This window comes from Dendrobates tinctorius, unplaced genomic scaffold, assembly GCF_039654945.1.
Source record: "Dendrobates tinctorius isolate UK_male_01 unplaced genomic scaffold, ASM3965494v1 ptg000114l, whole genome shotgun sequence".
In the NCBI taxonomy this organism is placed as follows: domain Eukaryota; kingdom Metazoa; phylum Chordata; class Amphibia; order Anura; family Dendrobatidae; genus Dendrobates; species Dendrobates tinctorius.
Genome location: NW_027361782.1, coordinates 21,636,553 through 21,661,525, shown reverse-complemented (window position 1 = coordinate 21,661,525; position 24,973 = coordinate 21,636,553). Strand labels below are relative to the sequence as shown.

At 46.0% G+C, this 24,973-nt stretch overlaps 1 protein-coding gene across 1 annotated transcript in view; it reads left to right on the top strand.

The window, feature by feature from the left end:
- Nucleotides 1-24,973, top strand: part of KLHL4 (kelch like family member 4) — a 330,006-nt gene that overhangs the window by 293,463 nt on the left and 11,570 nt on the right. The window contains exons 7-8 of the mRNA XM_073589878.1: nucleotides 2,922-3,146; nucleotides 7,379-7,541. Coding sequence (XP_073445979.1) covers nucleotides 2,922-3,146; nucleotides 7,379-7,541 — 388 coding nt within the window. The remainder of the gene's footprint in view (nucleotides 1-2,921; nucleotides 3,147-7,378; nucleotides 7,542-24,973) is intronic.

Genomic DNA, 24,973 nt, shown 5'->3' with positions numbered 1-24,973 from the left:
CTCTATATACATTAGGTCACACAGGATCCACCATTCACAAGAGGTGATGTCACAACTCACCTCCTCCTCCTGTACAAAGTCTGATTACACCTCTATATACAGCTAATAACAGCATCCTCCATCCACAATAGGTGATGTCAAAGATCACCTCATCCCCCATCCTAACACCTCTATATACAGTAGGTCACACAGGATCCACCATTCACAATAAGTGATATCACAGCTCACTTCCTCCTCCTGTACAAAGCCCCAGTGGCCGATGTTAGAACTGCAGATTTCTGATTTTTACCATTAATAAAAAAAGACCATGTCAGAAACCATAAGAGTAAAATAAATTTGACATAAACCTCTAAATAAGACAATATGTCATTTTCTGATGCTCGCTTCCATTTCAAGGGTCTAGATTTCCTCCTATATCTGTCCCCATTTCTGTGATCTGCTATTTTTGGGGCAGGTGGGGTCATCCTGGAGATCTGGGATTATCTCCATTGTGTTCTGAAGAGCGATGTCTAGGACAGTCCATAGGAGACAAGAGAATAAATCATCCAATCACATCAGTGCTCGGGCGTCGGGCCCCTCATCGATTCCTGGCTGGATGCATGTCCCCCAGTGGTATCACCTTCATCCAAAGTGACAGACAGACGAAAACAATCAATGAGATGTCACGAAGGAGCCGCTGCTCTCACAGGTTACCAGGAATTATAGGTATAAATGCCACCTCAGCCCAAACGAGAACAGAATCGATTCCCGACACCCAACCGAGGCCTCAAAACAAACTCTTTGATGTCAGAAACCAATTTAAGATCTTAAATGTCAGGACTAGTGAAGGCATCAAGTCTCCACCGCTGAAGGAACGGACCCGTAATCCCAACTCTAAAGAATGCAAAATCCAGAAACTATAAATGTTAATGACCCTTTTAGGTTCAACTTTCAGATCTCTTGTTCTCGCAAAGAATAACAAGCAAGAGGGGCACCGATAATTAATTCCAGATCTCCAGGCGGACGCTCACTCTCCACCGCATGAGCTGGATGAATATTAATAATGCGCCCTTCTATCGAGGAGTAGTTTGATCTCCAGATAATCCTGATGCAAGGAGAAGCTTTCAGATCTTCTGCTCTTCTTTTGTATTTTACTTGTAAGGAGCTGAGGCTCCTCTATTCATGATCAAATGGAGCTAATAATACATGTACAGGTAGATATGGAGGCGAAAACCCAGCGTCAATCAAAAGAACAGGCATCTGTACATACATTACGTATCCTGGGCATCCTCTATTATACCCCAGAGCTGCACTCACTGTTATGCTGGTGCAATCAATGTGTACATACATTACATTACATTACTGATCCTGAGTTACATCCTCTGTTATACTCCAGAGCTGCACTCACTATTCTGCTGGTGCAGTCACTGTGTACATACATTACTGATCCGGTACTGATCCTGAGTTACATCCTGTATTATACTCCAGAGCTGCACTCACTCTTCTGCTGGTGCAGTCACTGTGTACATACATTACATTACTGATCCTGAGTTACATCTTGTATTATACTTCAGAGCTGCACTCACTATTCTGCTGGAGCAGTCACTGTGTACATATATTACATTACTGATCCTGACTTATATCCTGTTTTATACTCCAGAGCTGCACTCTCTATTCTGCTGGTGCAGTCACTGTGTACATACAGTACATTACTGATCCTGAGTTTCATCCTGTATTATACCCCAGAGCTGCACTCACTATACTGCTGGTGCAGGCACTGTGTACATACATTACATTACTGATCCTGAGTTACATCCTTTTTTATACTCCAGAGCTGCACTCACTATTCTGCTGGTGCAGTCACTGTGTACATACATTACATTACTGATCCTGAGTTACATCCTGTATTATACCCCAGAGGTGCACTCACTATTCTGCTGGTGCAGTCACTGTGTACATACATTACATTACTAATCCTGAGTTACATCCTGTATTATACTCCAGAGATGCACTCACTATTCTGCTGGTGCAGTCACTGTGTACATACATTACATTACTGATCCTGAGTTACATCCTGTATTATACTCCAGAGCTGCACTCACTATTCTGCTGGTGCAGGCACTGTGTACATACTATACATTACTGATCCTGACTTACATCCTGTTTTATACTCCAGAGCTGCACTCACTATTCTGCTGGTGCAGTCACTGTGTGCATACATTACATTACTGATCCTAAGTTACATCCTGTATTATACTCCAGAGCTGCACTCACTATTCTGCTGGTGCAGTCACTGTGTACATACATTACATTACTGATCCTGAGTTACCTCCTGTATTATACTCCAGAGCTGCACTCACTATTCTGCTGGTGCAGTCACTGTGTACATGCATTAACATTACTGATCCTGAGTTACAACCTGTATTATACTCCAGAGCTGCACTCACTATTCTGCTGGTGCAGTCACTGTACACATACATTACATTACTGATCCTGAGTTACATCCTGTATTATGCTCCAGAGCTGCACTCACTATTCTGCTGGTGGAGTCACTGTGTACATACATTACATTCCTGATCCTGTACTGATCCTGAGTTACATCCTGTATTAGTATTCTGCTGGTGCAGTCATTGTACATACATTCCTGTGTGGTCACATACTCACCTGTCTCAGATCTCTCGGCTCACAATAAGGAGCTGATAATGGAAGTGACTCGCACTGTTGTCTCCTGTGTATGAGCAGCTGTGGCAGTAAATCCGCCGACACAGGAGAGCTGCTGAGTGAACAGGATGAGCACAGGCTGATAATAATCGATGGTGTAATAACAGGATTACAAATGGCTTTTTAATATCACACAAGACCTGGATGCAGATCAGGAGAGGGTGTCCTGACATGCGCTCAGCTCTGCTCCACAAAATGATAAAGCTCTTTATGTATTGTAGGGGCCACAACAATCGAGAAGTACGACCTGAGGACCAACAGCTGGATCCAGGTCAGCACCATGAATGGTCGGCGCCTGCAGTTCGGCGTGGCTGTGATCGATAACAAGCTCTATGTGGTTGGAGGACGAGATGGACTCAAGACCTCAAACACTGTGGAGTGCTTCAACCCCATCAACAAAGTGTGGACAATTATGCCCCCAATGTCAACCCACCGACACGGACTGGGTATGAGCGCGTCACTGAGACAATCATACTAACAAATTACCCAGAGGGTAACTGGACCTGTCTTAAGGGTTAATGGGATTAAAACTTGACTTTTATTGTAAATAATATGCTCTAACAGATAAAGAATAGAATAGCTTAGGTGGTAATACTGTGCAGCATTTCTGTGTGACTCCTCTATGGGATATCACTCTCCTAAAGCAGATATATCCCCTACCTGGATTAATGGCTGCAGGTCACTAGCCAGGAGACCTATTCTCAGGACACTTAAAGATGTCAGTTGCGAGACCGCTAGAGCTGATTAAAATTCACACATAGCCTTCCTGACATGTTTCGCCATGACCAGCTTCTTCAGGAGTCTGAGGCTAAACTTAATGTCTCACAGGATTTACTATGGGCTGTCTCACTGACATCCCATAGTAAATCCTGCAACAAAACCTCTAACAAAAAGGATCTCCATGACTGGCTATGGCTGTTTATGCTTACCTCCCATCTTATGACATCACTATGGGGATATCCAATGGTTTTGTATGGAGGTACATCGCACAGTGATCTTAGACCAATCGCCAAGCTAGGATTGTGATGATGTCACATGCTAAGGTCCTGTGAAACGGAGACCATATTCAGCATCACAGCAATGATAGAATGGGTCTGAATGTGGTCTCCGGGTCACAGGACCTTAGCATGTGACATCATCAAAATCCTAGCTTGGCGATTGGTTTGCATTCACCGTGTGGCCGTTTGACGTACCTCCATACAAAACCGTTGGTTATCCCCACAGTGATGTCATAAGATGGACATAAGCATAAACAGCCATAGACAATCATGGAGATCCTTTTTGTTAGAGGTTTTGTAAAGGGATTTATTATGGGCTGTCAGTGTGACACATCATTAATGACAGCTCTATTTCTGATTGAACATAATTTGTGGGACGACATGATTGGTTTGTTAATTTGATGATGTCACAACAGAATCTTTAAAAGAGCCTTCATGCTGATTTCTACCTCAGTCCCCTGATAAAGCTGGTCATGGCGAAACATGTCGGGAAGGCTATGTGTGAATTTTAATCAGCTGTAGTGGTCTTGTAACTGACATCTCTAATTGTCCTGAGAAAAGCTCTCCTGGCTAGTAGCCTGCAGCCATTAATCCAGGTAGGAGATACTGTATATCAGCTTTAGAGAGTGATATCCCACAGAGGAGTCACGCAGAAATGCTGCACAGCAATTAAACCCGAGATATTGTAATCTTTATCTGTCAGAGCATATTAATTACAATAAAAGTAACTTTTGATCCCATTCTTCCTTGAGTTGGGTCCTTTTACCCTCGGGGTAATCTGTTAGCATGACTTCTTATCCCTGAAGAGTTTTGTTAGCTGCTAAGTTTTGTATCGTCACTTAGACAATATCCAGAGGATTAAAGAAAACCTCTGCAGCCTGTCTATGTGACTGCAGACTGCCCAATCGTGACAGTGTGCGATGTGCGCTCTATGTGTCTCTTTAATGCGCACCACGAGTCGCCGGAATATCAGATTGTAATCCACTTCTCTTAAAGTTTTGCTGAGAATCTAGTCCGTGTGTCACATGACTGATCACTCTCATGGCGGGTACAAGGGGATCGTAACAGTGTGAGAGGTGCACCCTGTGATGATTCAGAAGTCTACTACTGCTGTAACAAAGCCCATAATGTGTTATATTGCCTGCTGAGCTGCTGCGCTTAATCCTACTATATGTCATACTGAGATGTACATCTAAGCCTATCGAGTGATACCGTCTGCTGAACAGTGAATCTAGCCCTATCCTGTGTGATACTGACTGCTGAGCAGTGTATCTAATCCTATCCTGTGTGATACTGACTGCTGAGCAGTGTATCTAATCCTATCCTGTGTGATACTGACTGCTGAGCAGTGTATCTAATCCTATCCTGTGTGATACTGTCTGCAGAGCTCCTGTATCTAATCCTATCCTGAGTGATACTGTCTGCTGAGCTGTGTATCTAATCCTCTCCTGTGTGATACTGAGTGCTGAGCAGTGTATCTAATCCTATCCTGTGTGATACTGACTGCTGAGCAGTGTATCTAATCCTCTCCTGTGTGATACTGACTGCTGAGCTCCTGTATCTAATCCTATCCTGTGTGATACTGTCTGCTGAGCTGTGTATCTAATCCTCTCCTGTGTGATACTGAGTGCTGAGCTGTGTATTTAATCCTATCCTGTGTGATTCTGACTGCTGAGCTGTGTATCTAATCCTATCATGTGTGATACTGACTGCTGAGCTGTGTATCTAATCCTATCCTGTGTGATGCTGACTGCTGAGCCGTGTATCTAATCCTCTCCTGTGTGATACTGAGTGCTGAGCCATGTATCTAATCCTATCCTGTGTGATACTGTCTGCTGAACTGTGTATCTAATCCTATCCTGTGTGATACTGTCTGCTGGTCCATGTATCTAATCCTATCCTGTGTGATACTGTCTGCTGAGCTGTGTATCTAATCCTATCCTGTGTGATACTGACTGCTGAGCCGTGTATCTAACCCTATCCTGTGTGATACTGCCTGCTGAGCCGTGTTTCTAACCCTATCCTGTGTGATACTGCCTGCTGAGCTATGTGTCTAATTCTATCCTGTGTGATACTGACTGCTGAGCTGTGCATGTAATCCTATCCTGTGTGATACTGTCTGCTGAGCTGTGTATCTAATCCTATCCTGTGTGATACTGACTGCTGAGCCATGTGTCTAATCCTCTCCTGTGTGATACTGATTGCTGAGCTGTGTATCTAATCGTATCCTGTGTGATACTGACTGCTGAGCCCTGTATCTAATCCTCTCCTGTGTGATACTGACTGCTGAGCCATGTGTCTAATCCTCTCCTGTGTGATACTGACTGCTGAGCCATGTGTCTAATCCTCTCCTGTGTGATACTGATTGCTGAGCTGTGTATCTAATCGTATCCTGTGTGATACTGACTGCTGAGCCCTGTATCTAATCCTCTCCTGTGTGATACTGACTGCTGAGCCATGTGTCTAATCCTCTCCTGTGTGATACTGACTGCTGAGCCATGTATCTAATCCTATCCTGTGTGATACTGTCTGCTGAGCCGTGTATCTATTCCTATCCTGTGTGATACTGATTGCTGAGCCGTGTATCTAATCCTATCCTGTGTGATACTGACTGCTGAGCTGTGTATCTAATCCTATCCTGTGTGATACTGTCTGCTGAGCCGTGTATCTATTCCTATCCTGTGTGATACTGATTGCTGAGCCATGTATCTAATCCTATCCTGTGTGATACTGATTGCTGAGCCGTGTATCTAATCCTATCCTGTGTGATACTGACTGCTGAGCCATGTATCTAACCCTATCCTGTGTGATACTGATTGCTGAGCCATGTATCTAATCCTATCCTGTGTGATACTGACTGCTGAGCGGTGTATCTAATCCTGTCCTGTGTGATACTGATTGCTGAGCCATGTATCTAACCCTATCCTGTGTGATACTGATTGCTGAGCCATGTATCTAATCCTATCCTGTGTGATACTGACTGCTGAGCTGTGTATCTAATCCTATCCTGTGTGATACTGTCTGCTGAGCCATGTGTCTAATCCTCTCCTGTGTGATACTGATTGCTGAGCTCCTGTATCTCATCCTGTCACGTGACTCCATTACTTTCTCACTGTCTCCTTGCACCTTTGTTACTTTGTATCCATCCGATCTCATGGATATAATTACAAGCAGTCCGCAGATTTCTGCCTGTTTCGGGTTCGATGTGCTGTCCATGATGTCCCCGCGACCTCTCCATGATTTCTTTCTCTCTGAGTTGTCATTTCTGGAAAAGTGTAAATTATAAATATTAGGCCGGGATCACACATGCGAGGAAGACGGCCGAGCCTCATACGTTAATCCCCGGCACTGACGCCGGCACTCGGATCGGAGCGTGCGGCCGCATAGCAATACATGGAGCCGCACGCTCCGCTCCTGAGTGCCGGGTATTAACGTATGAGGCTCGGCCGTCTTCCTCGCATGTGTGATCCCGGCCTAATAGTTCTGCAGGTCGTAAATCTGTCAGTCTCCAAATAATAAACTAAACCCATAAATTATGAGCTCGGCAGACAGTGATTATTGCCGGAGCGAGGAGCTGTAATCCAGGGCTCTGCAATTAGCGAAGATGTGATTAGCCGTTTACCATACACAGCACCGCTGTTACTTTTCAGATACAGGTAACGTTTTCTTGTCTCTTCCAGGTGTGGCCGTGCTGGAAGGTCCCATGTATGCTGTAGGCGGCCACGATGGATGGAGCTATCTGAACACAGTGGAGCGCTGGGACCCACAGGCGCGGCAGTGGAATTACGTGGCCAGCATGTCTACACCCAGGAGCACGGTCGGTGTTGCATCTTTGAATAACAAGTGAGTGTTGGCATATATAAAATGCAGTCAGCGTGTGCAGTCTTTCTCCTGGGCAGTCACTGTGTGCAGTCTCTTCCTCCTGCGCAGTCACTGTGTGCAGTCTCTTCCTCCTGCGCAGTCACTGTGTGCAGTCTCTTCCTCCTGCGCAGTCACTGTGTGCAGTCTCTTCCTCCTGCGCAGTCACTGTGTGCAGTCTCTTCCTCCTGCGCAGTCACTGTGTGCTGTCTCTTCCTCCTGCGCAGTCACTGTGTGCAGTCTCTTCCTCCTGTGCAGTCACTGTGTGAAGTCTCTTCCTCCTGCACAGTCACTGTGTGAAGTCTCTTCCTCCTGTGCAGTTAGTGCCTGCAGTCACTGTGTGCAGTCTCTTCCTCCTGCACAGTCACTGTGTGCTGTCTCTTCCTCCTGCGCAGTCACTGTGTGCAGTCTCTTCCTCCTGTGCAGTCACTGTGTGAAGTCTCTTCCTCCTGCACAGTCACTGTGTGAAGTCTCTTCCTCCTGTGCAGTTAGTGCCTGCAGTCACTGTGTGCAGTCTCTTCCTCCTGCACAGTCACTGTGTGCTGTCTCTTCCTCCTGCGCAGTCACTGTGTGCAGTCTCTTCCTCCTGTGCAGTCACTGTGTGCAGTCTCTTCCTCCTGTGCAGTCACTGTGTGCAGTCTCTTCCTCCTGTGCAGTCGCGGTGTGCAGTCTCTTCCTCCTGTGCAGTCGCGGTGTGCAGTCTCTTCCTCCTGTGCAGCCACTGTGTGCAGCCTCCTCCTCCTGTGCAGCCACTGTGTGCAGCCTCCTCCTCCTGTGCAGTCACTGTGTGCAGTCTCTTCCTCCTGTGCAGTCACTGTGTGCTGTCTCTTCCTCCTGCTCAGTCACTGTGTGCTGTCTCTTCCTCCTGTGCAGTCACTGTGTGCAGTCTCTTCCTCCTGTGCAGTCACTGTGTGAAGTCTCTTCCTCCTGCACAGTCACTGTGTGAAGTCTCTTCCTCCTGTGCAGTTAGTGCCTGCAGTCACTGTGTGCAGTCTCTTCCTCCTGCACAGACACTGTGTGCAGTCTCTTCCTCCTGTGCAGTCGCGGTGTGCAGTCTCTTCCTCCTGTGCAGTCGCGGTGTGCAGTCTCTTCCTCCTGTGCAGCCACTGTGTGCAGCCTCCTCCTCCTGTGCAGCCACTGTGTGCAGCCTACTCCTCCTGTGCAGCCACTGTGTGCAGCCTCCTCCTCCTGTGCAGTCACTGTGTGCAGTCTCCTCCTCCTGTGCAGTCACTGTGTGCAGTCTCTTCCTCCTGTGCAGCCACTGTGTGCAGTCTCTTCCTCCTCCTCCTGTGCAGTCACTGTGTGCAGCCTCCTCCTCCTGTGCAGTCACTGTGTGCAGTCTCTTCCTCCTGTGCAGCCACTGTGTGCAGTCTCTTCCTCCTGTGCAGCCACTGTGTGCAGTCTCTTCCTCCTGTGCAGCCACTGTGTGCAGTCTCTTCCTCCTGTGCAGTCACTGTGTGCAGTCTCTTCCTCCTGTGCAGTCACTGTGTGAAGTCTCTTCCTCCTGCACAGTCACTGTGTGAAGTCTCTTCCTCCTGTGCAGTTAGTGCCTGCAGTCACTGTGTGCAGTCTCTTCCTCCTGCACAGACACTGTGTGCAGTCTCTTCCTCCTGTGCAGTCGCGGTGTGCAGTCTCTTCCTCCTGTGCAGCCACTGTGTGCAGCCTCCTCCTCCTGTGCAGCCACTGTGTGCAGCCTACTCCTCCTGTGCAGCCACTGTGTGCAGCCTCCTCCTCCTGTGCAGTCACTGTGTGCAGTCTCCTCCTCCTGTGCAGTCACTGTGTGCAGTCTCTTCCTCCTGTGCAGCCACTGTGTGCAGTCTCTTCCTCCTCCTCCTGTGCAGTCACTGTGTGCAGTCTCTTCCTCCTGTGCAGCCACTGTGTGCAGTCTCTTCCTCCTGTGCAGCCACTGTGTGCAGTCTCTTCCTCCTGTGCAGCCACTGTGTGCAGTCTCTTCCTCCTGTGCAGTCACTGTGTGCAGTCTCTTCCTCCTGTGCAGTCGCTGTGTGCAGCCTCCTCCTCCTGTGCAGCCACTGTGTGCAGCCTCCTCCTCCTGTGCAGCCACTGTGTGCAGTCTCCTCCTCCTGTGCAGTCACTGTGTGCAGTCTCTTCCTCCTGTGCAGTCACTGTGTGCAGCCTCCTCCTCCTGTGCAGTCACTGTGTGCAGTCTCTTCCTCCTGTGCAGTTATAAGATGCTAGCAGGAACGCGGGATGCAGTGGCGAGCAGGAGGCAAACCAAGAGTTAACAGGTGTTTTATGCAAGGATAAAAGTAGCAGTTTATGCTCCTCACAAGGAGCGCAGGGGTTAACAATGGTAAAACAGTGCACAGTACACAGACAATGGGCACTAAACACTTTGCAGAGAGAAGAATCAACAAACAAAAAGTGTAAGCTTATCAGTTGGTAGCTCCTAGATGGAGGGAGGTTGGAAGAGTCGGTGAGGGAGTCGCGAGATAGCGTTGAAACGGTCCCGCATGAAGTTACTGCACAGTCTCTGTCCTGAAACGGTGCTCCTGGGCTTTTCCCGGCGACGACTCTCAGTCCTGGTACATGAAGGGTAACGGGTGTGCACTCTGCCACTGAGTGCGTAGTGCGGGAACCCGGATCGCTGGCCACAGACGTGCCCCCCCACGTACAGGGTGGTGAAGAGGCTCAGCGGTGGTGAGCGTGTTGGAACTGGTCGGGGCCCCTGGCCTGCGAGGGCAGCTCTAGACTTCAGTCTGGTAACACACATTCAGTGTCTGTGGAGGAGAGAAAGCAGTCGACCTGGCTGTAAGCTGTCAGGCAGTGTGGAGACGGAGTCAACCTTCTCCCTTCGGGTCAGCTCTCCTCCCGCCGAAAGCAGGCGCTCACTCCCTTTTATCCCTGAACCGCCCCTAAGGCCGGAGTCACACTGGCGAGGAATACGGGAGAGTGAGAGGCGCAAAAAGCACGCATTACACACGGACCAATGATTCTCTATGGGGTCCCTCGCACCCGCCGTATATTTCTCGTCCGTATTCTACGCTCCGTGCCACTCGCAGCATGCTGCGATTGTCAGCGTACTACGCCCGTAATACGCCAATGCAAGTCTATGGGTGCGCAAAAAATACGGATTACACACGGACCACACATGTGACTTGCGAGAAATACGCACCCGGTGTCTTTTAGCAAAGCCGGCAATTCAGTGCGCTATATAGTAAACTCACACTGACAGTTTTAATAAAGAAACAAAAGAATAGATATAGACACATAGAATACATTTATATATATATGCATTCTATGTGTCTATATCTATTCCTTGGTTTCTGTTAGAAACCCTGTCATAGGGCTCCATTATATGTCCATTTTGCAAGCCTGCGAGAAAATCTCGCCATACGGATGCCATACGGATTACATACGGATTCAGACATGCGCAAAATACGCGACCACACCTTGCTTACGGATGACATACGGAGCCCTATTTAGGGGTCATTCATCCGTATTACGCATGTAAAATACTGACCGTATTTTGCGTTGGTTAGTGTGACCCCGGCCTTAAAGTCAGATGCTCAGGTCTGTCAAGGTCAGAAAGGTTTCCCCCCTGGTGACAGACCCGACAGTTCCAGCCCAGAAACGTGTGAAGTAGACCTAGTCTGAACAATCCTCCTACACCAGGGGTGGGGAACCTCACCGATTTTGTGACGCAGCAGCGATATTGCTAGCGATCTCACTACATGTGATATTCACCTCTGACCGGACCCCCCCGCTGGTTATCGCTGATCGTGCGAGATCGGCCTGGTCCATTTCTCGTCGTTGGCTTCCTGCTGGGCTTCCTGCTGGCGCCGATGAGCGAGCTATGGACGTGGGCGGAAGACGGACACCCTCGCCACGTCTGAAAGGTAAGTAACGACCGCCGAGCATCGCTGTGAGATCTGCCTGTTTGGCAGCTCACTAGCAACCATTTAGAGATGTACCAGCGATCCTGACTGGGTCATATTGTGGTTAGGATCGCTGGTGCATCGCTAAATGTAACGGGGCCTTTAGGAACAGAGCGAGATACAATCTATAATTTTAGTAATTTGCATATACAGGAAATTAGGAACATACAGGATGTCTCAATCAGTAATGTGCAGCAGATAGTGACTAGTAATAGCGCTCCTGGGATGGATGAGACATCGTAGTACAATACTGATCCCTAGTGGTGAAAAGTGAGAAACACGCACAGCGAACTGTGCAACAGCTTTCTCATTTAACCCCTTTCTGACATCAGACGTACCATCCCGTCCATGGGACCCGTGCCCCTATGCCCATGGACAGGATAGTACGACTCAGCGATCAGCGGCGCCCACGTGGTGAGCGCTGCTGATCGCGGCCGGGTGTCAGCTGATTATCACAGCTGACACCTGTCACACGTTAACCCCTTGCACACCGTGATCAAACATGATCGCGGTGTACCCAGGGTTGAAGGGAAGCATCGGCAGGGAGGGGGCTCCCTCCGTGCTTCCCTGAGCCCCTCACGGCAGCGCAATGTGCAGCGCTGCTGCTGGGGGCTCCTTCCCTGCAGGCCCCTGAATCCAAGATGGCGACGGGAGCCTGCAGGGAGCTGGCTTCCTCAGTGCCTGCAAAGCGCAGGCATGAGGAAGTCTGCAGAACTGCCTGTGACAGATTGCTGATCTATCACAGTGATCTGTGATGTGACAGATCAGCGATCTGTCACAGGACAGTGATGTCCCACCTTGGACTATGTAATAAAGTTAAAAAAAAAAAAAAGTGTTAAAATAATTTAAAAAAAATCGCCAAATGAATTAGAAAAAAAAAAATATTCCCCCAATAAATCTATTTTTTGGAAATAAAAACAAAAACAAAAGTACACATATTAGGTATCGCCGCATCTGTAATGACCCGCCCTATAAAACTGTCCCATTAGTTAACCCCTTTAGCGAACCCCTTAAAAAATAAAAATAAAAAACGAAGCAGAAAATAATGATTTATTATCATACCGCCAAACAAAAAGTGCAATAACGCGCGATCAAAAAGACGCATATAAATATCCATGGTACCGCTGAAAACGTCATCTTATCCGCAAAAACAAGCCACCATACAGCATCATCAGCGAAAAAATTAAAAAGTTATAGCTCGCAGAATAAAGCGATACAAAAATAATTTTTTATATAAAATAGTTTTCAATGCATAAAAGCGCCAAAACATAAAAAAAGACCTAAATGAGGTATCGCTGTAACTGTGCCGACCCAAAGAATAAAACTGTCTTATCAATTTTACCGTACACGGAACGGTGTAAACGCACCCCCCCAAAAGAAATTCATGAATCGCTAATTTTTGTTCATTCTGCGTCCCAAAAATCAGAATAAAAAGCAATCAAAAAATGTCACGTGCCCGAAAATGGTACAAATAAAAACATCAACTCGTCCCGCAAAAAATAAGACCTCACATGACTCGGTGGGTCAAAATACGGAAAAATTATAGCTCTCAATATGTGGTGATGCAAAAACTATTTTTACAATAAAAAGCGTCTTTTAGCATATGACAGCCGCCAAACATAAAAACCGCCATAAATAGTAAATCAAACCCCCCGTTATCACCCCCTTAGTTAGGGAAAAATAATAAAACTAAAAGAAAATGTATTTATTTCCATTTTCCCATTAGGGTTAGGGCTAGGGCCAGGGCTAGGACTAGGGTTAGGGTTAGGGCTAGGGTTAGAGTTAGGGCTAGGGCTAAGATTAGGGCTGAGATTAGGGTTAGGGGTGTGTTGGGGTTAGGGTTGGAGTTAGAATTGGGGGTTTCCACTGTTTGGGCATATCAGGTGCTCTCCAAATGCAACATGGCGTCTGATCTCAATTCCAGCCAATTCTGAGTTGAAAAAGTCAAATGGTGCTCCTTCCCTTCCAAGCTCTGCCATGCGCCCAAACAGTGTTTTACCCCCACATGTAGGGTATCAGCCTACTCAGGACAAATTGCAAAACAACTTTTGGGGTCCAATTTCTCCTGTTACCCTTAGGAAAATAAAAAATTGGGGGCAAAAATATTATTTTTGTGGAAAAAAATGATTTTTTTATTTTCACGCCCGGGCGTTATAAGCTTCTGTGAAGCACTTGGGGGTTCAAAGTGCTCACTACACATCTAGATAAGTTCCGTGGGGGGTCTAGTGTCCAAAATGTGGTCACTTGTGGGGAGTTTCAATAGTTTAGGTACATCAGGGGCTCTCCAAACGCACATGACACCCGCAGACCATTCCATCAAAGTCTGCATTCCAAAACGTCACTACTTCCCTTCTGAGCCCCGACGTGTGTCCATACAGTAGTTTTCTCCCACATATGGGGTATCAGTGTACTCAGGACAAATTGGACAACAGCTTTTGGGGTCCAATTTCTCCTGTTACCCTTGGGAAAATAAAAAAATTGGGGACTAATTGATCATGTTTGTGGAAAAAATACGATTTTTTTTATTTTCATGCCCGGGCATTATAAACTTCTGTGAAGCCCTTGTGGGTTCAAAGTGCTCACCACACATCTAGATAAGTTCCTTATGGAGTCTAGTTTCCAAAATGGGGTCATTTGTGGGGGGTTTCCACTGTTTAGGTACATTAGGGGCTCTCCAAAGGCAACATGACACCCGCAGACCATTCCATCAAAGTCTGCATTCCAAAACGTCACTACTTCCCTTCCGAGCCCCGACGTGTGCCCATGCAGTAGTTTTCTCCCACATATGGGGTATCAGCATACTCAGGACAAATTGGACAACAAATTTTGGGGTTCAATTTCTCCTGTTACCCTTGAGAAAATAAAAAAAATTGGTGACTAAAAGATCATGTTTGTGGAAAAAATAAGAATTTTTTATTTTCACGCCCGGGCATTATAAACTTCTGTGAAGCACTGGAGGGGTCAAAGTGCTCAACACACCTCTAGATAAGTTCCTTAGGGGGTCTAGTTTCCAAAATGGTGTAAATTGCACAATAACTTTTAGGGTCCTGTTACCCTTGGGAAAATAAAAATTGGGGGTGAAAAGATCATTTTTGTGGAAAAAATATGATTTTTTAATTGTACCGCTGTACGTTATAAACTTCTGTGAAGCCCTTGTGGGTTCAAAGTTCTCACCACATATCTAGATAAGTTCCTTGGGGGGTCTAGTTTCCAAAATGGGGTCACTTGTGGGGGGTTTCCACTGTTTAGGTACATCAGGGGCTCTCCAAACGTGACATGGCGTCCGATCTGAATTCCAGCCAATTTTGCATTGAAAAAGTCCTTCCTTTCTGAGCTCTACCATGCGCCGAATCAGTGGTTCCCCCCACATATCAGGTATCAGCGTACTCAGGACAAATTGCACAATAACTTTTGCAGTCCAATTTCTCCTGTTACCCTTGGTAAAGTAAGAAAAAATTGAACCTGAAGTATTTTTTTTTGTGAAAGAAAGTTAGATGTTCATTTTTTTTTAAATATTCAAAAAATTCCTGTGATGCACCTAAAGGGTTAATAAACTTCTTGAATGTGGTTTTGAGCACCTTAAGGGGTGCAGTTTTTAGAATGGTGTCACTTTTGGGTATTTTCTGTGGCTTCAAATGTGATGTGGTCCGTAAAAATAAAATGGTGTTGCAAAAATGAGAAATCGCTGGTCAAATTTTAACCCTTATAACTTCCTAACAAAAAAAATTTTGGTTCCAAAATTGTGCTGATGTAAAGTAAACATGTGGGAAATGTTACTTATCAAGTTTTTTGTGTGCTGTATCTCTGTGATTTAAGGGCATAAAAATTCAAAGTTCGAAAATTGCAAAATTTTCGCCAAATTTCCATTTTGTTTCATAAGTAAACACAAGTTATTTGAATGAAATTTTACCACTAACATGAAGTACAATATGTCACGAGAAAACAATGTCAGAATCATCGGGATCCATGGAAGCGTTTCAGAGTTATTACCTCATAAATGGACAGTGGTCAGAATTGTAAAAATTGGCCCGGTCATGAACGTGCAAACCACCCTTGGGGGTGAAGGGGTTAAAAAAAAATAAAGTATATATAACCAATCATGTTGCAAGTTTCTAATAAACGTATTTAAATTGTAACAGTTTTCAAGATCACTGTTTGTTATCAGTGGTTGAGAAAATAATCGTTCACATTCAATATGAAAATCAGAACATCTAATACTTCTCATGACTGAGTGTTTATATAGGGCCAATGTTATAGAAAAATGAGACTGTGTGGAAGACAAATGTGAACATTGACAGGTAGTTTTTCACATAAGTTATTTGGAATGGTATAATAATAAAGTTTCTTGTGTTCTAAGATGTGAAGGGTTTAATAGTAATGTCCCTGGTGATCTAGAACTGTAAGTGGTAAATGGCAATGTCCCTGGTGGTCTAGAGCTGTAAATGGATAACAGCAATGTCCCTGGTGGTCTAGAACTGTAAACAGATAATAGCAATGTCCCTGGTGGTCTAGACCTGTAAATGTTAATAGCAATGTCCCTGATGGTCTAGAGCTGGGTATGGATAATAGCAATGTACCTGATGGTCTAGAACTGTAAACAGGTAATAACAATGTATCGGGCGGTCTAGGGCCATAAATAGGTAATGGGAATGTTCCTGGTGGTCTAGAACTGTAAATGGATAATAGCAATGTCTCTGGTGGTCTAGAACTGTAAACAGGTAATAACAATGTCTCGGGTGGTCTAGGACCATAAATAGGTAATGGGAATGTTCCTGGTGGTCTAGAAATGTAAATGGATAATACCAATATCCCTGGTGGTCTAGAACTGTAAATGGATAATAGCAATATCCCTGGTGGTCAAGAACTGTAAATGGATAATAGCAATATCCCTGGTGGTCTAGAACTGTAAATGGTTAATAGCAATGTCTATGATGGTCTAGAACTATAAATAGTTAATGGCAATGTCCCTGGTGGTCTAGCGCAGTTGAGGGAGGGTTCAGGGATGCAATCCTTCCTATGTCTGATTCCATTCAGCTTTCTCTTCCCTATTCTGTATGACTAGTGACATGGACTTTGGAAGCCTTCGTTCCTGGAGCCCAGAGCAGCTGCCCAGTTTCTTTCCCTATAAAGACTCCTGCATTTATATCTCAGAGTTTAAGGCTGTGTGCCCACGTAAGCATTTTTTTCATGCTTTTGAAGCATTTGTCCCGGTCAAAACACTTCAACAACGCATACAAGAAGCTTCCCATTCATTTTAAATAAATTCCGCACTTTTGTGCACATTGATGCATTTTTTTTCCGCAAAAAAAAAACGCTTTGCGGTAAAAAACGCAGCATGTTCATTAATTTTGTGGAAAAGTCCACGTTTTTAGCTATTTTCTGAGTCAGAAGACGCACAGAAAAAACGCATCAAAAACGCGCATTTTTTGCGCAAAAAACGCACGGAAAACACGTAAAAAACATGCGGAAATAAAACGTGCGTTTTCTGGGAAGGAGTCCGGTTTTGAAGCAGAAATTTTCTGCATACGTGGGCACATAGCCTAAAGCAACCTGACCTAGTCCTGCTCTTACATAGTTACAATGCACCATGTCTGCATCCCAGATTCCCTTCACTGATACAGTGTAACTGTACAACTCTGTGTATTGCCAACTGTTTAGCAATAAGGTTCGGATACGGCTTTAAAGAAGGCACCACTTGGATATGACACAATTTTATTATACAACTAGATTAAGGCCCGATGCTATCGCATCGAGAGGATAGTGACACACCTCTTGCCATGTTAACCCTCAATACACACACACACCTCCTCAACACACACTCCTCTCACCTTTCACCATCTCCACTCACATCCACTCACTCTTTCACTCCACATACGACCCTTTCTCTCACTCCGTCTCTCATACTCACACTGTCATCGTCGCTGCTCCATGATCCCCGACATCTTCTTCCGCCGGCGCCATCCTGGATCCCGACGTTGTCCACGCCGGCGACATGTTCTTGCGGCCATGCCATCTTGAGTATTCTGAAATCCTGCGAGTGGACATTAATGGAGATAGTGAAAGGTGAGAGGAGTATGTGTTGAGGAGTGGTGTGTTGAGGGTTAACATGGCAAGAGGTGTGCTGTGACGTCACCAGTTACAACTGGACGGAAGTTGTTACAACCCGGAAGCTGCTTAGCGCATTTATTATAGTAGATTAAGGCCCGATGCTATCGCATCGAGAGGATAGTGACACACCTCTTGCCATGTTAACCCTCAATACACACACACCTCCTCAACACACCACACCGCCTCAACACACACTCCTCTCACCTTTCACCATCTCCACTCACGTCCATTCACTCTTTCACTCCACATACTACCCTTTCTCTCACTCAGTCTCTCATACTCACACCGTCATCGTCGCTGCTCCACGATCCCCGACATCTTCTTCCGCCGGCGCCATCCTGGATCCCGACATTGTCCACGCCGGCGACATGTTCTTGCGGCCATGCCATCTTGAGTATTCTGAAATCCTGCGAGTGGACATTAGTGGCTCACCATTGTCATTTTGAAACACGACTGCTACTTCACTGACAGTGGGATTATTGTAGCGTCGAGGGTCTTGAGTACGATCTTGTTTAATAGCCATAGTGATGTTTGGCATGACAGTTCCGTTTTGTAGAGATTTAATTTTTTCTTGTTCTTCCACATCACGTAACATTTGATAAGCTTCCACAAAAGGATTAATAGTTTGGATTTGAAGGGCAATAATGTTCATCAATGTAGGATGACATTTTTGATTTTCTTTATATCGTAAGCGTTGTTCGTTTGCGGTAGTGGTATCGAGAATGTAAAGTAGGGCAAATGCGCGTTGCTGGTCATCTGAGGGATGTAGTGTTTCAGTTCTATGATAGATCTGGCCGTGTATGCGGAAACAGTATGGGCCATATCCAGGAGGTGGTGAAATATTTGCACCCATGGAGGCAAAAGCAAAGGAACTGTTAATACTTCGAATATTATCAATGAAATTTTTGCTAAATTCACTTTGCCCTTTCAGCAAACGTGTAAAGACTTCAGGGTATTGTAGTATGGGTACATGGACTTTACCCTTCTGACAGCAGAACATAAAGTTGTTATCAGAAGGTATCTCTGCTACAAAATGCAAAGCTTCGCAATGCTCACATACATGGGTCATGTCACCACAGCTGTGTTCGGTAATACTTTTTTCATCATTAGTGAAAATGTGAGGTTGAAGTAGAAGTGCATGTCCAACCGATGGGGTGCGCCTAGTTTTGAGACCAACGTATATTTGTCTTGGTTGCACTTTCTGCGGGCTAACTGCAGCTTGTATGTGAAGAAACTGTGCGTTGGTATTGACTAATGGTGGTATTGATAGGGCAGAAACAGATTGCTGATTAGTTATGTCAGTGAACGGCATATGGGATGAAGTGTGGTAGTAACTTGTTCCACATGCTGATGTGGAAGCATCCTGTTGTGAGTCTACTAATAATGATGAGGAAGAAGCCATCTGTTGTTGGCGGTGATGGCGTGTAGAGGCTTCTTCAGCCAATGTAATAGATTTAGAGTTAGGGGATTCGTGTGTGAGACGACGGCGTTTATAAGCCTTAATCTTGTCAAGTCGATGCTGTTTTTCCTCAGGAGTCTCATTAGCACGGCGTTGTTTTTGTCGTAGTGCTAAAGCTGCTTTCCTTTCACTGGCATTGGCATACTGTGCATCGGTATTGAATGGTGGTATTGATAGGGCAGAAACAGATTGCTGATTAGTTATGTCAGTGAACGGCATATGGGATGAAGTGTAGCAGTAAATTGTTCCACATGCTGATGTGGAAGCATCCTGTTGTGAGTCTAATAATAATTATGAGGAAGAGGCCGTCTGTTGTCGGCGGTGACGGCGTGCAGAGGCTTCTTCAGCCAATCTTATGGATTTAGAGTTAGGGGATTCGTGTGTGAGGCGACGGCGTTTATAAGCCTTAATCTTCTCAAGGCGATGGTGTTTTTCCTCAGGAGTCTCATTAGCACGGCGTTGTTTTTGTCGTAGTGCTAAAGCTGCTTTCCTTTCACTGGCATTGGCATACTTTTTGTTATGACTCATGTTGGCACAGGTAAAGGAGTCTATTTGGCAGTTATCTGGCAGTGAAGAAGGCGTCCTGGAGTATTGTAGAGTAAACAGATACTAATTGACCCTGTAATTGCCCAGCAGTAGTTATGAAGTGGTAGTGGCAAATTGGCCCTGTAGTTAGACACCGGCAGAGGAGCAAGGCAGCAGTAGTTATGGCGGTAGAGGCAAATTGGCCCTGTAATTAGACACCGGCAGAGGAGCAAGGCAGCAGTAGTTATGGCGGTATTGGCAAATTGGCCCTGTAATTAGACACCGGCAGAGGAGCAATGCAGCAGTAGTTATGGCGGTAGAGGCAAATTGATCCTGTAATTAGACACCGGCAGAGGAGCAAGGCAGCAGTAGTTATGGCGGTAGAGGCAAATTGTCCCTGTAATTAGACACCGGCAGAGGAGCAAGGCAGCAGTAGTTATGGCGGTAGAGGCAAATTGGCCCTGTAATTAGACACCGGCAGAGGAGCAAGGCAGCAGTAGTTATGGCGGTAGAGGCAAATTGATCCTGTAATTAGACACCGGCAGAGGAGCAAGGCAGCAGTAGTTATGGCGGTATAGGCAAATTGGCCCTGTAATTAGACACTGGCAGAGGAGCAAGGCAGCAGTAGTTATGGCGGTAGAGGCAAATTGGCCCTGTAATTAGACACCGGCAGAGGAGCAAGGCAGCAGTAGTTATGGCGGTAGAGGCAAATTGGCCCTGTAATTAGACACCGGCAGAGGAGCAAGGCAGCAGTAGTTATGGCGGTAGAGGCAAATTGATCCTGTAATTAGACACCGGCAGAGGAGCAAGGCAGCAGTAGTTATGGCGGTAGAGGCAAATTGGCCCTGTAATTAGACACCGGCAGAGGAGCAAGGCAGCAGTAGTTATGGCGGTAGAGGCAAATTGGCCCTGTAATTAGACACCAGCAGAGGAGCAAGGCAGCAGTAGTTATGGCGGTAGAGGCAAATTGGCCTTGTAATTAGACACCGGCAGTAAACAGGCAGATGACCAAAGCAGCAGTAGTTATGGCGATAGAGGCAAATTGGCCCTGTAATTAGACACCGGCAGAGGACAAAGGCAGTAGTTATGGCGGTATAGGCAAATTGGCCCTGTAATTAGACACCGGCAGAGTAGCAAGGCAGCAGTAGTTATGGCGGTACAGGCAAATTGGCCTTGTAATTAGACACCGGCAGTAAACAGGCAGATGACCAAAGCAGCAGTAGTTATGGCGATAGAGGCAAATTGGCCCTGTAATTAGACACCGGCAGAGGACAAAGGCAGTAGTTATGGCGGTATAGGCAAATTGGCCCTGTAATTAGACACCGGCAGAGGAGCAAGGCAGCAGTAGTTATGGCGGTAGAGGCAAATTGGCCCTGTAATTAGACACCGGCAGAGGAGCAAGGCAGCAGTAGTTATGGCGGTAGAGGCAAATTGGCCTTATAATTAGACACCGGCAGTAAACAGGCAGATGACCAAAGCAGCAGTAGTTATGGCGATAGAGGCAAATTGGCCCTGTAATTAGACACCGGCAGAGGACAAAGGCAGTAGTTATGGCGGTATAGGCAAATTGGCCCTGTAATTAGACACCGACAGAGGAGCAAGGCAGCAGTAGTTATGGCGGTAGAGGCAAATTGGTCCTGTAATTAGACACCGGCAGAGGAGCAAAGCAGCAGTAGTTATGGCGGTAGAGGCAAATTAGCCCTGTAATTAGACACCGGCAGAGTAGCAAGGCAGCAGTAGTTATGGCGGTACAGGCAAATTGGTCCAGTAATTAGACACCGGCAGTAAACAGGCATAGGACCAAGGCAGCAGTAGTTATGGTGGTACAGGCAATGCCAAGCGTCCGCACAGCAAGTCGGCGTGAGGTAAATGATGCAATTTCACGAATGCAAGATGGCGTCGGCGAAATCTCGCGAGATTTCGCCGACGTCGTTAACACCTCTTGCCATGTTAACCCTCAACACACCACACCGCCTCAACACACACTCCTCTCACCTTTCACCTCCACTCATGTCCACTCACTCTTTCACTCCACATACGTTCCTTTCTCTCACTCCGTTTCTCATACTCACACCGTCATCGTCGCTGCCCCGACATCTTCCTCCGCCGCCGCGATCCAGGATCCAGACGTTCTCCAGGCCGCCGACATGTTCTTGCGGGACGCCATCTTGGATTTCGTGAAATCCCGCGATATTCAAGATGGCGTCGCCACAACAACATGTCGCTGGCGTGGACGACATCGGGATCCAAAAAGATGGCGTCGGCGAAATCTCGCGAGATTACGCCGACGCCATTTTGGATCCCGATGTCGCCCACGCCAGTGACATGTTCTTGCGGGACGCCATCTTGGATATCGTGAAGACCCGCGATATTAAAGATAGCGTCGCCGCAACAACATGTCGCTGGCATGGGCGACATCGGGATCCAAAATGGCGTCGGCGTAATCTCGCGAGATTTCGCCGACGCCATCTCTTGGATGGGTAGCCAGTGTAATGACTGGCACAAGGTAGAGGCATCGGTGTAACGATTGGTGAGGAATATGATCCTGGCTGCAGGATTCAAACAAACATATTTCATATTTGCAATACTTTCCACCCTTGGTCTAGTGACCACACTATATCAAAGCATATAAGTAATATATTACAATATGTAGGCTATAAGATATCCATATTTTTATTAGCACCACACTCTGTGAGCTACCGGGTTAGATCAGGAGAGAGATTTTGGTGTGTTATGCACAGAATGATGCATTATAACAGCCCCTCTGCTGAAATAAGTATTAGGACTTTAAGGGTCTGCGGAATGTTCCTATTCACTGACAAGTAGCAGATGTTTTCATAAAGTTTAGCAATAGAAACACAAAGGAATGTGTTACTGGGGAGAGTTTAAGAATTTCCGTGTGCCACTAGAGATGGGTGATCCGAACAGTAAAGTTTGGGGTCAATACTGATCACATACTGTTGGGGCATGGAACTCGAACATGGACTTCACTAGAAAGTACATATTAGGGTATGTGCACACGCTGCGGATTCGCAGCGGATTTGGCCCTGCGGATCCGCAGCAGTTCGGCAGACATAGTACCATACAATGTTAGCCAATGGCATTTCAAATCCGGAGTGCACATGCTGCGTTTTTTTCCGCGCGGATTTGCTGCGGTTTTAAATCCGCAGCATGCCAATTCTTTCTGCGGATTCCGCAGCGGTTTGCCACCTGTTCCATTGTCCAGGTATCAAACCGCAGGGGAAAACTGCAGGCAAATCTACAGATAAACCACAGGTCACTTTACCTTTGGTTTTACCTGCAAAACCACATGGAAAAATCCGCAGGTGAATCTGCAGCGCGTGCACTCACCCTTACTGTTCGGGTTTAACACCCTGAACACCGGGTGTTTCTTGCACTTTTATCTGCATGACAGCATGAGAAACAAAGATGGATCTGATAGGTGGTAAGATTAATATCACTGGTCAGAGAGCTGTGGCTCCCTCACTGTCAGATGACAGTGTGAGCTCACAGCTGTGACCATCAACCTAGGCCTGCTGCCACTAATAACAGCAAGTGCAGGCGGCGGCTGATGCGAGTATTCATCAGCCGGTGCCTGCTCTCTAAATAAATAATTTTAAAGAAACTGCGGGTTCCACTCTATTTTTGATAACCAGCCAGGCAAAACTCAGCTGGGGGTTATAACCCTCAACTGTCAGCTTTATCAAGGCTGGTTATCAAGAAAAGAGGGGTCCCCACGCTGATTTTTTTAATGATTTAAATAAATAATAACAAACAAATGTTGTGGGGGTGGGGTCACCCCCATTTTTGACAACCAGTCAAGCTGAAGCAGACAGCTGGGTGTTGGTGAATGCAAACTTTAACTGTTCGACTGAACCCCTCCGTCCATCTTTAGTAATGAATAAGTGTCCTATAGATGCCTTTCCATTACTAAGTCATGGGCTTAATATCACCGGACAATACAATGGTGGCATCAACCCCACAGATATGAACCCCACTTGCCACCGCAACAGGGCAAGTGGGAAGGGTCAGGCAAAGGGACAGAATTAGATGCACTTGCGGGCTGTGATTTTTTGGCTGGGGGCAATACCCTTGGCCCATTACCAGCCCTAGAATACCAGCCCCCAGCTGTCTGCTTTAGCTTGGTTGGTTGTCAAAAATGGGGGGACTCATGTCATTTTTTAAAATTAATTAAAAACATCGGAGTGGGGAATCCTCTATTCTTGATAACCAACCTTGTTGAAGCTGACAGCTGAGGATTACAGGATTGCAGCCCCCAGCTGTGAGTTTTTTGCCTGGCTGGTTATCAAACATACAGGGGAAGCATAGGCTGGTCGAGTCCGTGATCGGTGTCCGTTCCTGAACAGTAGATGTTCGGTACGGATGCCGAACTTTACTGTTTGGGTTCACCCATCTATATCCATTATTAATCCTATAGTTTAATGGTAAATAAAGACACAGCCAGAATAATTTCCTTTATTTAAAATACACAAAACACACTTTAACTTTTTTTATTTAAAAATAACAAACACAGTTATACTCATGTCATTGCCCATTCCAGTGAATCCCTCGCCTCCTGTACAAATAACAAAAATAAATACCATCCATATCTCTCACCTGTATGTCGTTCTGTACCACTCCATAATCCATGTCTGGGGGATAGTTTTCAACCTGGACGGTACCAATATGCGACCGTTCAGGCTGGGAAATTACCTGCTGTGAGCACAGCATCAGTGACCAGCGGTGACATCATCGAGTTTACCGCTGGTCACTGAGGCTGTGTCCGAGCTGGGCCAATGAGCTTTGGTGAGATCCAGGGCCAGTTTTAGGTAAAGTGGGTCCCTAGGTAAAGGTTAAAATGGGGCCACAAATGCTAACATATTGCACATCACACAGAAGCATTTTGATAGTATTTACATGCGCTGAGTTCAGGACGCTAAATGAGTGTGATCAACAATTTTGAAGTCATTCAACACTTGTTTCCCGGCCTTGTTCTACCATCTGAGAAAGAATGATGGGAACAGAACAATCACTAATCGATCACTAACAGATCACCATACAGTATCATGTTATCAGCAGCACATCTACAGTTTACACCCCATAGTCCTCCATATAATTTAATGTCCCCCATAGTCCTCTGTATTGTACAATACACTCCCTATAGTCCTCCATATTGTATAATATTCTCCCTATAGTCCTCCATATAATATATTGTGCCCCATAGTCCTCCATATAGTATAATACACTCTTCAGTCATCCATATAGTATAATACACTCCCCATAGTTCTCAATGTAGTATAATGCACTCCTCTTAGCCCTCCATTAAGATACACTGCTCAGTCCTCCATATAATATAATACACTCCTCATAGTGCTCGATATAGTATAATGCACCACCATAGTCATCCATGTACTACAATTCACTTCCCA